This window comes from Seriola aureovittata, chromosome 15 (genome assembly GCF_021018895.1).
Source record: "Seriola aureovittata isolate HTS-2021-v1 ecotype China chromosome 15, ASM2101889v1, whole genome shotgun sequence".
NCBI classification, from domain to species: domain Eukaryota; kingdom Metazoa; phylum Chordata; class Actinopteri; order Carangiformes; family Carangidae; genus Seriola; species Seriola aureovittata.
In genome coordinates, this window is record NC_079378.1 from 7,060,026 (window position 1) to 7,076,632 (window position 16,607).

The following is a 16,607-nucleotide window of genomic DNA, read 5'->3' on the forward strand; positions in this document are numbered from 1 at the left end:
ACTATAATTTAAGATGAAGAAAAGCAGCATTTCGTCAAATTTGAGAAGCTGAAAGCATGAAAAATTACTTAAACAATGAATCAATTATCAAAAGAGTTACAGAAAAATGACTTATCTTTTCAGCTCTAATTTTATACTGTTGTATAGTTTAATCTCTTACATTTATTCTATTTTAACAGCTCTTCGTAGGTTTTGTATGTAAAATCTGAATCTGTAAAGTCACAAGCAACTAAAGTAAACAAGTAAAAAAGTGCAATATTTAATGAAATGTAGGGGCATTAAAGTATAAAGTAGTATCAAACTAAAAAATAAGCTTACTTCTTACCGTGGAAGACATGTGACCAAAAATTTGAATTCGGTAATGTTAATGTTAATCCCTCTACAGGGATGCGAGTGTAATATTATCAAGCGAGTAAATCGGCTGCTGCAGAACTTTTTCTTGTTTCTAACAAAAAAAATCAGGCAGCACTTTTAAACCACATCGTCATAATTAGAAGTTATGCTCCCTTTTAGATAATCATGAGTGTCTTTACACTGTTCTGATATGTTTTAAAGTTAACTTGAATTGTTGGTGAGTCAGTTTTCATAATACCAATTCCTTCTCTTCCTCAGTTCACTCTGTCTTCTTTATTTTCCCTGGTTTCCTCAAACTTGCTCATGAGAAAAACAAGCACCCTTCTTTTCTTACCAGGACAGAAACAATGCTCACATTGTGCACTCTGTGCTGGGTCCTAAAGCCGGCACTTTTCCAGTGTCTCGTTATTGTGAATTTCATACATGGTATAGAGGTAAAGGAAAAAGATCAGGCACACAGTGATCCCCACCAAGAAAGCTGCAGCATAGTTTCTGACAGTTTAAGTTATTTTGACAGGAAGGTAGTTTCAAGCAAGGAGGATTTAGAAGCGTCACAGTCTGGTTAAACATCCATCACTCTCTGCATGGAACAACTGGAGCAGCGAGCAAATGTTTAGTCTGTGGAAATTTAGTTGGTGGATACCAAATTTTTACAACATATCGCCACATGAGGTGGGGTAGATGTCCATGTGGCAGTCCAGTCTGTTCAGTGCTTTGCTCACACCAAGAAAAAAAAAACCCTGCTACCTAATTATGATTTCTTGCAGTGGCAAGAAGGCAAAGATGATTTTTTTCCTAGACTTTATGAACCTAAACATTCACACTTCCACAGAGAAAGTGCAGGTCACTTCCTGATATGTCTGATGTGAGTTTGCCACCTGCATCACAGGACACCACACACACTCAAAAACAAAACAAACACAGATCACCAGACCACAAGCTTGTCACACACAGGATGCAAGTTTATTATACTGCACTGACAGGAAGTGAGATTGTACACGTCAGATATGGAATTACTCGTTCCCTCGTGCCCTTCCATTACAATAATATCAGGTTTCTTCACATCTCCAGAAAAAATCAATTTGTGTGCATGACATAAAAAGTGCTTACAAGTCAGCTGGAAGAGAATGAAACGCCATGACAATTTCTTTCTATGACAAATTCCATCATCTAATGGTTTACTGATGGAGGAAACTCTGTCTCATGCAGCATTCCAAGATCTCCCATACAACAGGAGCTAAAGTTGGTAAAAATGTTGTGACAAAGACACCAAAAAGACACAAAATGTACACACCCATGATAAGATGAATTACTTTACTTCAGCTGATTGAAGGTTTCATTATAACTTTAACTATATCTGCTTTAGAGAACCCATTGTAGCATATTTCTAAATGAATTTGACCTCAGTCAGTGTTGCTTGGCTTTGGTCTTTCTTCTTCTGCTGCAGCAGAGAAACCTGAAAAAGGCCAAAGCAGAGAGCAGCAGTCCAGTTGCTATGGTCAGCAATAGTACCACTACATCTAAACAGTAGTATGAGTACCAGGGCATCTTATAAGCCTCTGTACGCAGGTGTGGAGCCCCTTTATGGCGCATCACGTATTCCACCCAGAAGATGGCCCGATCCATGGGTGGTATTGGCTGATCTCTGTGCAGACGTGAGAGTCTTTGCATGTTCAGTCTGTAGCTGTCTTGATGGAGCGCTTCCTTGAGACCTTGTTCAAAACTGTGGCCATTAACATCAACTAACTGAATGATCTTTCCAGCTCCTCTCTCCTGCAAACGTAGGAGGTTGTCATATTGGTCAAAGAACAAGGGTATGCCAAGCACAGGGACACCATGGTAAATGGCTTCCTGGATTCCATTGGTTCCTCCGTGAGCTACAAAGACTTTGGTCTGTGGGTGGCCCAGGAGGTCGTTCTGTGGCATCCAGTCCACTATCAGAGTGTTGTTGCCCAAAGTGGAGGGACGTCCCCCTTTGTGCCTCCATAACACCTGATCAGAAAACAAAAAGAATCAGTATAAACTTACTGTATCTGTACACAAGCAGACAGTGCTGAGCACTTTCCTTGATACTCAAAAGATGCTTTACATGATAAATTAGTAAAACCTAGAAATCTAGATTTACACAGTGAACTATTTATTAGGTGCTATTTCCAACCCCTCTATAAATCACTCCATCTGTTTTCTACACCCACTCATTATGATTTGTTAGACGCCCTAGGCAGGCTGCCAGTCCATCACAGGGCTATATATTCCTTTTTGAATTTAATGTATTCATTCAAGGAATGATTTGTGGATTTTTAATCATTTATTATTTTTTCTGTCTATTTGAAAAGTAGTATTGATTTTAATTTGAACAATGCAGTTATGAGTTAATTGCTGCACTAGACTCTCCAGGTCTCTCCAGGTCAAACAAAAAGCATTTTGAGTTACACATTTCTAGCTTTTGACATTTCATATCTTTGTAAGTGTGTTACTGAGTATGTGTTACCTTCTGAGGCATCTTAGCAAAGACGCTGGCAATTTCATCTGCAACATCTTTGGGCAAAGCATTAACCAAAGTTCCCAGAGTCATTATAATCACTCCGTGCTCCCCAGCACTCTGAACAAACTCCTCCAGGTGTGCTGGCAGAGGTTGGGCCGGTTTGCACTGGAACCCTCCTATGTAGACAACATTTGGCATTGTGGGCCGGGGGAAGTCAAACACAAAATCAGACCTGAACAACCAAATGTCTGCTTCTTGAAGAAGTGCGATGATTTCACAACCACCCTCTATATATTTATCACAGAGGGCATCGTAGCTTGGCCCCAGCATGAATTTCTGCTGCAACAGTATGATGCTGTAGAAAAACATGTTCTTGATCCTCTGCATGAAATTCATTTTATCAGTTAATCCCGATCCTGGCACTGGGATATAAGAGAGTGGTGAGGGGGCTATTGCAAAGTGGCCTTCTCCGCTGGTGATCCAACGAACATTGAGCACCAGGGGCAGTTTGAGATATTTGGCTAGTACGACCCCTGTTGATACGGCTGGGTCAGTGAGAACAAGATCATATTGGGAATCCATTAAGCTTTTGACCATATTCTCATCATCAAAGATTTGAGTGAAGGCTTCACACCACAGTAAATGGCCCTGAGCAACCATAGAGAGGAAATCCTTGGTGAGTTTGAAGAATGTAAGTGCTGAAGCCCCCTCTCTCTCCGACTGAAAAAATGGTTAGAAAAAAAGTGTTGAGAAAGTGCACAGCATTTCAATGCTGAAATGACCCAAGTGACGCCCAATACATCATCCTAAATGACATACCCTCATATGCTCCTCAAGGTACGAACCAAAAAAGTCCTCATAACCTTCAGTCATTTCAACTGTGATAGATGTATAGAGAGGAGACTTTTCTGCGATGTACCAGCTGGTGGAGGCCCTGATCACAGTGATGTTGTGTCCTCTGGCATGAAGTTCTTCTAGCAGGATCTTCATGTTGACCCAGTGGCTGCCGTCTGCGGGGAACACCAGAATGTTCCCTCCATTGCAAGGTGTTGTGAAGGAAATCAGACAGACACTCAGGAATACAAATATTCCACACACACAATGCAGTGGCATGGCTCCTGAAATGTATGGAGAGAGAAATAACGGTGTTGATAATGAGCTTCAAACTATCATCAAAAGAAGTACGTGCTTTGATAATAGTAGGTCTATTTGAGATTGTTTTCACATATATATTTTTTTATACAAACCAAACTCAGTTCTCCTAAAGTGGTCCAACAGAAAAGGGAAGAGGGTTCTTTTTGCATTCACATTGTGAGTTAATTTGAAGGAAGACTCAGTTCTCTTTATGGTCCACTTCAGCTTTGATGGGGCCTAAGACCATTATTGCTTTGGACGATGTGTGCCTCTCACTCAAATCAAGATGGCTGCTGCCATACTCGTCTTATCCACATTCATGTGGTATTAGGTAATATTAGTAATATTGTATAGCCAATTTAGTCAAATTAGGAATACAATATAGCAGGGGTGTTCATTTTAAATTCATTAACCTCCTAGGACCTGGCGTCCACATATGTGGACCTCACATTTTGGGTTCTCTAGACCACAATACTAACTTTTTCTCAACAAGGGCCTGGTGACCACATATGAGGATATTATACTGCCACTCAGTAATTGAAATTTAAAACTAATGTCCTCATATGTGGACATCATTTTTCTCAGGTCCCAATCAGAATAAATAGCAAAGAGAAATTAAAAATGCATGCCATGCAAGAGTTCGGGTCTTAGGAGGATAAAGTCAAGTTAGACAAAATTTCCTCAAGCAAAGGTCTGGAATTATCTGTTTTGTTAACATTAACAAATACAGCCTCATAAGAGAAAGGGTTTGAGTAAGAGAGTGAGAGATAGAGAAAGAGAGAGAGGGAAAGGGGGTGGTGGTCTAATTTTATACAGTTTGGCGGTTAAATCCTTTACAAATAATTATATTTTAACAGCTCTTAACAGGTTCCATATGTAAAATCTGAATCTGTAAAGTCACTAACTAAAGCAAAAAAAGTAAAAAGTATAATATTTACAGTACGGTGAATGTAAGTTCTTACTTTCCACCGCTGCCTAGGAGGAGTTGAAATAGGTTATTGTGTTTATCATATTTTTGCAACTGTGAAGCTCGTTTCAACCCTATTTTGAAAAATAGCTGTACAAATTAAGTCTTACTTCTTACTTAACTGCAGCCTAAGTATTAGTTTAACTGAGAGAGACAACCAGGAGAACAGTTATATAATCCGTGACATTTACGAATGTATGCTCTGGCTCCGGAAGTCCGGGGTGGACATCCTCATATTTCTGTAAATTGAAAATAGTTCCACCTTGTATTTCTCCATCTGGACAGATCCTCACACCTGTAGATCTAAGTACTGGTCTGTGAACACTACTGAAGTGCTTCTAAACGAAAGAAGTCTGACTGGATTGAATGTGAACAGGCAACTGACGCACCTGTCATACTTCTGATATGCTGTATTCGTTCATGTAGACAAGAAACTATGTAAAATATTGCATCTGTGATGAAAGTGAATACTTACTTTTAAAGGTAGAGTAAGCGACTAATCTAATACGTTGTCAAATTCAGTGAATATCTCCTCACGTTCCGCTAGCTGTCCGTTCTGTGTGGGTTTTGAAAAAAACTCCGGTGTCTGTACACTGTCTGTACCTGGCTTTGTAAAATGGATATTAACAAAATGGCTTGCCCTGAGTCACACCACACTATTCCAGCCAATCAGCAGCGTTTGTGCTCATGCACAAGACAAGGGAAGAAGAAGGAGAGAGTAAATGGGGGCAAAGGGGCGTGGGAGCAAGTGACAGTAAACCTGACGAATGCTAATGGATATGACCAATTTAAAGATTACCTGGGGAAAGTGAAGAAGTAGTCTACCCTTCCATCGATGTCAGTCCGTGTGGAGTTTTGAATTTGATTGACGGAGACTGCAGACGATACATCAATGCAGAGACCAGCAGTAAAGGCAAGTACATCAGAGAAATGTCTACAAGCAGTGGCGCGATAAAGGATATACCCCACATCAATCACATTGTTAAGAAGAAGAAGTGGCCAATGACCAGCAAAAGAGGAGAAGGTCAGAAGAATTAAAATTGAAAAAGTGCTATGAGCAGGCAAGTACAAAGAGCTTTGTTAACATTGGTAAGGCTTTCCAGTGATGGAGACCGCATGGTGGGACTGGCAAAGTAATTCAGACCTGGACTTATCCACTGTGACCAGCCCGCACCCCGAATGACAGGCACACAGAGAAGGCTGAGACAGAGACTAAATGTGATGATTGAAGGATTCATTAATGGTTATATTACTTTCGGTATACCAATTGATTGTAATTTTACTTGATAAACAATAAAGGAGGTACAAAGGAGATACCTTAGTGTCGCGGTGTCGAGCAGCAGGTCACACCAATCCAAATTCTATTTTAATTGCCTGACACCACCTTGGGAATTTCACCTGAGGAATTATTCACCATTATCAGTTAATGGGACACACAGGTTCGTTATACTCAAGGCACAAGACGCGATTCCAAGTACTTACAACAAGGTATACTTTATTACAATATTATAAAAAGGCTATAAACTCCAGCCATACAAAAGAAAAAGGGGAAACAAGGTTCAGGAGCTGAGGCCTACAGGTGTGAGCAGGAACTAGTGAGAGGAGTGGGGGGGGGGGGGGGGGGTCTACCAAATACGAAATATTAAGGATAAAATAATCAAACACACAATGTGAAATCACCCACAATCCCAGGACACAACACACAGAAGGGAAGGACACCACCACCTGAGTCACCAGCAGCCTGCAGCAACTGAAGGAAGAAAGAAAACAATTACAAAATAATCACAAAATTAACATACAAAATGAATAAAATGGGCAGGTAACTACTAAACTAAAACTGCCCAAGATGAAATAAACAATGTAAAAACAAACAAACACTCAGCACTGTATTACTACCACATTAAGTGGTGCCAGTCCAGTTCACCACCCAATGGCTGTGTATGGCAGCAGCCAGCCACCCTCAGAAAGCACCGCAGCAAAAGCATGAGGGAGAACGTGGAGCGGTCGACCAAGAGCAGAGGAGCAAGCCAGCAAGCACGAAAACAGGAGATAAAGCAAGCAGGAGACGAAACAGCAGCGGCTCAAATCAGCTGGTGGTGACGTCACACCACCGGTGGACTCCGTCAGCTGATGAGACTTCCTAATAAAAAAAATAAAAAATAAAAAAAATAAAAAAAATTAGCATCGCTAGGTTAAAATTGAATAAATTTCGGGAAGCAGCGATAGCAAATGCCTACCATTTGAAAGTTCACACAGGCATATGGGAGTGAGGGAGAGATGAGACCCGCACGGTTACCGGCATTTACCTGTAACCACACCAGCGTTTAGCCAGCGGAGACAATAGCAATGGCAGAGAGAGAGAAGGACACTTACCATTACAGAAGACACCAACTACAACAGAAGCACAGCCCACCGTCGTCGCTCTGAGAGGGAAAACAATCGTCCGGTTCTGAAATGACGCAATGGGGGGAAGCGCATGACAAAGAGGAGGTGAGAGGCTGCCACTTTTATACCAAGCTGGACCAATTACCAGCTACCAGCTGGCATCAATCACAGGCAGCTTCCTCTATGCTGCTACATCCGGATGTAAGTTTTCTTAATACAGAGCTTTAGAGAACCCATTGTAGCATATTTCTAAATGAATTTGACCTCAGTCAGTGTTGCTTGGCTTTGGTCTTTCTTCTTCTGCTGCAGCAGAGAAACCTGAAAAAGGCCAAAGCAGAGAGCAGCAGTCCAGTTGCTATGGTCAGCAATAGTACCACTACATCTAAACAGTAGTATGAGTACCAGGGCATCTTATAAGCCTCTGTACGCAGGTGTGGAGCCCCTTTGTGGCACATCACATATTCCACCAAGAAGATGGCCTGATCCATGAGTGGTATTGGCTGATCTCTGTGCAGATGTGAGAGTCTTTGCATGTTCAGTCTGTCTTGATGGAGCACTTCCTTGAGACCTTCTTCAAAACTGGCCATTAACATCTTCTAACTGAATGATCTTTCCAGCTCAGGTTGTCATATTGGTCAAAGAACCAGGGTATGCCAAGCACAGGGACGTCATGGTAAATGGCCTCCAAAGTGGAGGGACGTTCGTTACCTCCATATCACCTGATCAGAAACCAAAAAAAAGGGTCAGTTTAAACTTCTTGTATCTGTACACAAGCAGACAGACAATATAGTGTGAGGATCAGACTTACACTGAGGAATACAAATATTCCACACATACATGATGCAGTGACATGGTTCCTGAAATGTATGGAGAGAGAGATAATGGTGTTTTAATAATGATCTTGCTAGTATCATATCCTATGATACTAACCACAACATGATAATGCTTGCATTACCAGGGAGGCAAAGTGGATTTTTCTAGACACTTCCACAGAGAAAGTGCAGGTCACTCTCTGATATGTCTGATGTGACCTTGCATCACAGGACACTCAAAGCACAATAAAAACACATATCACCAGACCACAAGCTTTTCACACATGGCATGCAAGTTTTTAATACTGCACTGGCAAAAGGAGAGGTCGTACACATGTGAGATATGGAATTACTCATTCCCTCTCACTCCTGCCCTTCCATTACAATTAAATCAAAAAGTTTTTCAATAAAGTTTCACCACAGTTTACTAAAAATAAAAGCTTTCCTCATGTGTGATATTTAAAAAAGTGCTTGCAAGTCAGTTGGAGGAGGATGAAACCCTGTGATAATTTCTTCCATGACAAATTCCATCATCTAGTGGTTTATTGATGGAGGAAACACTGTCTCAGGCTGCATTCCAAGATATCCCATACAACATGAGTTAAAGTGGGTAAATATGTTGTGTAAGATGCCAAAAATAAATAAATTGATTTACACACCCACGGTGAAATTAATTACTTTGCTTAAACTGATTGAAGGATTCATCATTATGGTCAGCAACAGGATGATTTAGCACTAAAATATTAGGTAAATTGACAACACTGGTGTTTAACTTGCCCCCCACGGCATTGAGCAGACATTACAGGAAACTGCTCCCCATCAGCTTTCATATTTTGTTTTCCTTATTTTTCCAGGTGCTTCCTACATTTTGGTAGTTGATTCCCTCCTGAGCTATACAGAGGAAGGCAAACACACCCTGTACACCAGATCACAATCTATTACACTCCAGGTCTGGCAGACTTCGTTCATCATCAGCTGTCCAATAATTCACATGAAATAACCTCTTCAAAATGATTAACAGGGAAAAGTAAATAATCAAAATAACATTAAAGTACAAACCTACTCAGCCATGCCTGCAGAAGTATGGTGTGTCATATATCTTATGCAACAGCTTAAGTCTGAATAAATAGAAGTTGCCATTACAGTATCAGAAGGATTATTTTTGTTACAGTCTGCACAAGCCATTTTCATTTGTCAGCAGGGCTCTGGACAGGATAATGACCATGTGGAAACCCAGGGATGTCTGACTCATGCAGCAGTGAGGGGGTCTCTGCAGCCCTGCACACGATGAATGAGAAAAGAGTTCAAAACCATAGTGTTCGGATTATAAGAGCAGATGGACATATGAAAAGGGAGAAGTTCCTCACCTGCATTTTGTTTAAGTCTTTTCGGTGTTTGGAAGGGAATGGTGAAGAATGATAAGGAATGAAGGGCAGCTGTTTCACAAATCCTGTCCATGAAGAGTGATGGTGCATGGAAGCCCTCAGGGAGGAAACTCAATAAGTGGAAAAGATGCACAGCTTCAACAAATGTTAAGATGTGAGTTTTACCAAACAGTTAACACTGTACATTTGTCAAATTCAGTAGCTAAAGGCAAATACCAACACATGAGATATTCAAGACATACAGCTACATGTATGTGTTGAATATCCCCTAAAGGTCGTATACAGGGCAGTTGCTGGAGTCACAACTGGACACGTACCTGGGAGTCTTGGGTGAGGGCGAATATGTTCCTGTTCATTTTTCTGCATTGCTTGCAGTATTACTGAGTTAAAAATGGAGGATCATTGTTACATCTTACTGGTTAACACAAAAGGAGCCTGAGGGATAAAGGTCTTTGGACTGATGGACCAAATTATAAAATTTCAACTATATAAATAATCACCGGATTGACTTTGGAGGAACTCCACAAGAAAATTACTCCAATAAAGTGGCCAATATGGAAACATAGCACTGGTCATACAAGTAGAAGTGGGGTCGATGTCACCTCTGTTGAACAGGCTATTACACTTCCCTCTGTTTACTTTTTTTCCACTCAGACTGAGAGAGAGCAGGTATTCACTTGCCAAATGACTCTCTCCAATTACGGTGACATTCTCTGTGTGTGTGTGCGTGTGTGTTTGTGTGTGTTTGCACTTCTATCTTTGTGAGGGCCACTTTCATTTATAGACTGAGGCCAGTCCTCATCTTCTGACACACCTTCAAAGACCTGCTTTTAGGGTTCAGGTTAGAATTAGGTTTAGGTTAGCGTTAGGGTAAGGGTTGAGTTAGAGTAAGGGGCTAGGGAATGCATGAGAGTCCTCACAAAGATAGAAGTACAGGTTTGTGTGTGCGTGTGTGTGTGTTTGGAATAGAGCTGTTCAAGTTTCCTTGGAGTGGACATGATGATGATGACGATGATGATCTCAGAGTGTTAGAGCAGGATCCTGCAGCTGACAGATGAAGACCATAAAAACAAACACCACTGCGAGATACACCCTGATGAAGTTTCTCTCTCATGTGCCAACCTGTTCGAGGAAGAAACGAACTGCACATGAAGGCTCAGTGTTTCAGTGATGGATAGCTTTTCGGGGAAAAATGTTGAAATTCTTTGTCCTTTGTGAACAGAATCAGAAGCACAGAGTTGACTGTACTGTGTCTCAGCAGCTTTCAGCCCTGTTGTCTAACAATAATCTTTTTAAACTTTCTCAGTCTGCCTTCAGGGCGTGTCATTCCACTCAAACAGCACTTTAAAAGGTGGTAATTGATCTGCTTTCCGTGGGTTCAGTTTCCACCTCTGTTCTCTTCTTACTTACTTCTTACATCTCAGTGCAGCTTGCAATACCACAATTCATTGTAAACCCCTGGAAAACCCACTGGAAATAAATTTGGCATCTCTGGTTGAAGTCCTACTTATCTGACACTTATGTAGATCAACATATATATGAAATATGGAGTACCCCCCACTTGACTTTGGTGGATTTTGGTCTTGTTACTCATACACTGAGGCCTTAGTTTGTCATTTATATGTGCCCTTACAAATACAGACAAACAAACTGACCTTTAATTTTTCCTCCTACAGTATATACAGTCTAAATTAAAGGACCGATAAATCCTATGAGACGGTATAAAGTAGATTACAGGCTCCGTCTTAGGCCGACTGCCTTTGATTTATCTTTGATTTTTTTTTTTTTTTAATTACACCTTACACTCTTACTTCAGTTAGATACAACTGAAAAGCCTTTTTTATTATGGCATCACATTGGCTCATCCCAGATCACCACAAGGACACGTTGACGTCTGTCACTGTAAACACAAACAGACAATTTCGATTCTGTCATGACATGTCGATGAATTGAAATAGCATTTGCAAATGGGATCTGTATTAGAAGACCATACAAGCCATTTGTGATATGCAACACACAATACTTACTGCAAGAGTAGACACCAACAATTTTTCATATAATATACAGAATACCCAAATAGTTGGAGAATAGAACAAAATGTTCACATATTCCTCCCAAGCAAGTTTTTCTTCTCTGCAGATGGAGTGACATCAGTGAAAGGAACAGGAACCTAAAAACCTGTGGTACACTTTGGAAAATGCTCGGCTAAAGTCTGTGATTTGTAGAGTGCTAACACGTGCAAAAAAAACATTAGTATGCCTCTTTAATCCGCTCTCTAATTTCTCTAAATTCATCATTTTTCATTAAAAGGTGAACTTAAAAAAATCATCCTTCGTTCAAAGACTTCCAGCATGATTCGCCAGAGACTCGTCTCATGACACTTTTTTTTTCTCATTATTTATTATCCCAAGCAGATAACTTGATTAGAAAATATGAACCCATTAAACAGAACAAAGGAAACCACATGAGAAAGCATGACATCTTCAAGTTCACCATTAATGTAACAAACAGATGAAGCCAAACAACTTCCCATAGTCCGTCTATTTGTACATACAAATGCAAATTGTTACCAGGATCTCAGACTTCCTCTCATATTCATCAGTGGTGGTAGATGGGCAAAAACAAACTAGTCCCAGTCGGTCAATAATCTATGGCGCAATCCATCATAAAGTCATAACCCACACATAAACAGCTGTAAACAGTTTGGCATTTTGGGCTGTTTACATAAAGACCCCACACAGTAATGGAGCCTGTTACATCGTTTACAGTCTATAAAATGTGGTCACAGATGCAGAGTAATATCTGTGTTGCTATTGGCTCTCACACTGACTGTCTCAGACTTAAACCTATTGGTCTAATGGTAGTGAAATGTATTTCAGTTGCAGGCAACCACAAAAAATAAAAAACAAAATTACTACATGCTAGTTCAATGCAAAACATCCATTCCGTCCTCAACATAGTCCAAGGTTTTTAACAATGTTGACCTCTGCTTTTCTTTCTGCATCATGGAGTCAGTTCAATCATCTGGGAGAGATCAAAAACTCCTTTGAGTTGAGGCTTATGATTTCATTCAATTTCGGCATCTTCATGACTGAACGTGATTCAGCACGGGCCCCTTTACCGACCCCTGCACGTGTGCACACAAATGCAAAGTCGCACGCACGTGTGAACACAGTGGTTATTTTTCCACCCGTAGCGCTCAGTTTGTCTTCCACTCTGGACATGGAGAACATCAGAGTGTAGCACTGACAGCTCTCTGGAGAGGGCACGCAAACGCACACGTGTATACTACACGCGTGCACACATTTGCATGCACGTACACGCAAATTGGTTTGATGAGTGAGATGATTGATTACTGATATCCTCATAAGTCCTGATCTCTGAGATTGTTGAGCAACAGAATAGTGATCATATGAGGTTACCGGTCACCTGGTCATTTGCAGGGCAGGCCCAGAACATGCTGGAGAGATTGAATATCCCGTCTGCCACAGGATACTCCAAGAAGAACTGGAAGAACTGGTTAAGGAAAGCTTTGTTTAGCTTGCTGCCAGCGTGACCCATACCTGGATAAGGGGCTTAAAATTCATGGACCTCATGTAAGGTTTAAATGTTGTCATATTGTATGTTTGAGTTAATTTACTAAGAAATATACTTACAGTGTTTATACAATTCATTATTTACATACTTATGTTTACAGTTAAGTATTTACATATTTATGTTTATACAATTATTATTTACTTATTCACAAGTTTAAATATTTACATGTGCCTCTTTAAAAAGATAACCTATTTTATCAATCTCTCTCTAGTTTTCCTCTAAGCCTTCCTCATCTCTGATTGGTTAGTTTAGTGACATGTGACTTAGAAACACGAAGTATTGTTAAGTGGACGAAGTGTGGACTGAAGTAAAACTGCCACTTGAAAGTTAATCCGTTTCCATCCAGCTGTTTCTTTTCTCAAAAAGTATCCATACCACCACATATCAAACCCTCATGTTACACTGTTATTAACAGTATGTAAGAAGACAGAATACTTTACAAATGAAATTATATGTTGATGACAAGATACTGGTACAAAATATTATGACATTATCTGACTTCTATTTATGGGTCTTGGTAAATCTGTAGTGTTACATTAACACCTTTGTTTAAGATCAGTCTGTTCACCATTCATTCATATGAAAAACAAATGTTTCTGGGTGTGGAGGAGTCAAACGTTCACTTTGAGAAAAACAACAAGCTTATTGTAAGGTAAGAAAAACTTGAAAACTGATGGGACAAACAGCCCTCACAAGCCCACTCAGAGTACTGTAATCTTCACAGACAACACTGGACTCTGTGGCCAACACTTACTGGCTAACAAAGCACACACACGGGAAGAGGAAAGGGCATGTCTGCCGTGCGTCATTCCACAAGGGAATCACTTCTACTCTTCCTGGTAAAATTCCACTTTGTTGAAACGCTTTAATCACTTAGCTGTATCCTCATACAGAACACTAAAGGTCAAATTTGAAACTCTGCAGCGCTCCAGCTGTCAGACCTGATCATACCGTGAACTTTGCATTATGCATTGCACACAACAGTAACCTGTGTGCATTGTTGTACTGTACCTCTACTGAATCTTCACAACTCTATTAAGACAGTATACTATTTACAGGCTTGGTAATGTGTTACACAAGCTGTCTGGGTGTGTTCAGAGGTCGTCCCAGAGTGTGTGTGAGAGGGCATGCGCTCGTATCAAAGAGGGATATCTGATATCCATTTCCTGTGCTTACAGCCTGAAGAAAGACCGGTTGGATTTAATTACTGTAAAAGACCAAGCTAAACACAAACATGAAGATTTATAGGCACACAAACAACCATTTAGGACATAAACCAAACAAGACCGGCGATGTAGGCTAAACGTCATGTATGTTCTGTGTGTTTAGGTGTCAGAGGGTCAGGTCCATTTACAACATCCAAAGTTATAGGCAGAAGTGTTTTGCATGAACCAAGCCTGTGTTTGGGCACGAGGGCCTCATGCAGAACACAGAATAGTTTAGTCACACACAGCCTACTTCAAAGATCTCCAAAGGCTTAACGTTTAACTGGAGAGTCTTTTGTAAATATCCATAAACAGTGAAAAGGTTAAGGCCACAGCGTGATGTAAGCAGTGGAGAAATCAACTTATGATGCCATTACCACACGCACGTATGCACGCACACACACACACACACACACACACACACACACACACACACACACATCATAAACCACCAGTATTACCTCAAACCAGGCAGAAAAAAACATATGTGTCATTGTGGGAGTAAAAAATAAAATAAGCAAATGATTTACTTGAATAATGTCTGGTTTTGTATTTGCAAGGCTACTGAAGGAATAAGATGATTTTGTAAAGATGATATAAATTATGTTATTGTCACCAAACATAATGTAACTACTGTAAAATCATCAGACACTGTATCAACATTGTGTTTGGCTGTTAGGCTGCAGGAAAACTGAAATAAACAAATAAATACATCAAAGTTGAAAAAAATAGCAGCACCATAAAATGATGTATTTGCAATAAATTCATTCAATAGAAAAGTCTCATTGTATTGAGTGTCCTCTTACTGTTTAGCAAGAACTTGGAGGAAGTGAGCCTTATTACAAGCAGCAATTCACTCCATGTGTATTCTGTTGTTTCTCCTGTTTCAACTGTAAAAGAAATTAGACAGTGCCTCATCTGGACAAGTTAAAGGTTTTTTTCAAGTGTGCTGAGACTATTACATTGTAATTTTGGTAAATATTTGCAACCTCTGACTCTAAAATAATGACTTGTCCTGATTATATATGAGGTACCAAGGCACTTTGTTTTATGTTGTGATTGTAATTTTTGAGAAATGTAGAACCTCTCCCCCAAAGACTTTTTGTAATGCCGGCCATATGAATGTCTGAGTAGTTAAACACAGAGCCTGTCTGAGAAATATAAACTACACTACCTGTCCTTTGTATTCGCCCACCTTAAAAATCCTACACAGGATTGGTTTAAGCTGTAATTACATCCCCAGGCTCTAGACTTAAGACCTGTTCTTCCCACCCCAAGTGTTGTCCATAATATCGAACACCTTTTAACTTTCCAGCCCTGAGCTGGAGCCAAATATCTGTCTCCCTCCTCAGACCGTAATAGCGCCCCAACAGACCCAGTACGTCACATGGAATGTGCAAAAAGAGATATCAGTGTATTCGCTCTCAAATTGTTTTCCAGACACTTCAACTCCCACACTGCACACATACTATAGACACACTCACAAGAAACCAGACACCACAGCAGTTTTTTGTGGAATTCTTCTTTTACATAATTTCCCCTGTATTAGTCCACTTGGAGTAAATCTGGAATTACACAACTTTGATACCAAACCTGGATTTGATATTATCTTTAATGAGTTGGAAGCTCTTATATATCTGGGTGTCATCAACATAACGGTTGTAAATACAGCAAGACAAGTCAGGGTAGCGCCCCTTGTAAAAAAAAAAAAAAAAAGGAAATTGGAAGAACTGTTGTGTGTATCATTTCTGTCATGCATGCACACACATAATGTAATGTAGAGCTAAGAGTGTGCGGTACAGTAATTGTGGAATTGAAGGTTCAGCATGCACCAAGCCAAAGGACAAAGACAAAGGAGTGTGTTGAATCTCTGTTTCCAGAGGGGAAGTGCTGTCTTAACACACACCAGTGTAAGGAAGTGCCACTTTATCTTATCCACAGTAAGGTCAACCACTCTTACTCAACTTGAAACAACTTGCGTCAACATTACTAAGGGAGCAGATTTTTTTTCCTATCCTGGCTCCTCTATTTTTGTTGTCAATAAATGTCTCTTTGTTTAAAAGAAATCACCAGTCGCTAAGTGGAAATTTTTCATCCTAAACGAAGCAACACACACACACACATACTCTCAAAGCTCTGACAGTATCTCAGAGGCTGTGTTAACCTCTGGCTGTTTCTTTTCACTAAGTAGTCACCATTTATCATTTGTCTGTAACACCATTAATACGTTCACTTATTCTCTTCACAATGTGAGTGAGACAGTAGACAGACCCATTGCTCTAA

General features: G+C 40.2%; 1 protein-coding gene across 8 annotated transcripts; it reads right to left on the reverse strand.

The window, feature by feature from the left end:
* Nucleotides 1–1,295: 1,295 nt before the first annotated feature.
* On the reverse strand, nucleotides 1,296–7,437 carry LOC130181999 (UDP-glucuronosyltransferase 2C1-like). 8 transcript variants are annotated; one of them, XM_056396510.1, is made up of 6 exons: nucleotides 7,314–7,437; nucleotides 6,840–7,080; nucleotides 5,740–6,690; nucleotides 3,659–3,957; nucleotides 2,846–3,559; nucleotides 1,296–2,346 (listed from the first exon to the last, which is right to left on the reverse strand). In XM_056396510.1, exons 4-6 carry the CDS (start codon nucleotides 3,950–3,952, stop codon nucleotides 1,762–1,764), a joined length of 1,593 nt encoding a protein of 530 aa, XP_056252485.1. In that variant the 5' UTR covers nucleotides 3,953–3,957; nucleotides 5,740–6,690; nucleotides 6,840–7,080; nucleotides 7,314–7,437; the 3' UTR covers nucleotides 1,296–1,761. The 8 variants fall into 8 exon arrangements, with proteins under 8 accessions (XP_056252485.1, XP_056252484.1, XP_056252488.1 ...); XM_056396509.1 differs by having other exon boundaries at nucleotides 6,837–7,080; XM_056396513.1 differs by having other exon boundaries at nucleotides 3,659–3,849; nucleotides 5,740–5,815; nucleotides 6,258–7,080.
* Nucleotides 7,438–16,607: the final 9,170 nt, after the last annotated feature.

Bases quoted from the DNA above. Each gene is read 5' to 3' on its own strand.
- LOC130181999 (XM_056396510.1), bottom strand. From the start codon at position 3,952: ATGCCACTGCATTGTGTGTGTGGAATATTTGTATTCCTGAGTGTCTGT. The intron at 3,560-3,658 runs GTATGTCATTTA...CCATTTTTTCAG, and splicing joins ACCTTGAGGAGCATATGAGG to TCGGAGAGAGAGGGGGCTTC. The intron at 2,347-2,845 runs GTAACACATACT...TTTTCTGATCAG, and splicing joins TTGCTAAGATGCCTCAGAAG to GTGTTATGGAGGCACAAAGG.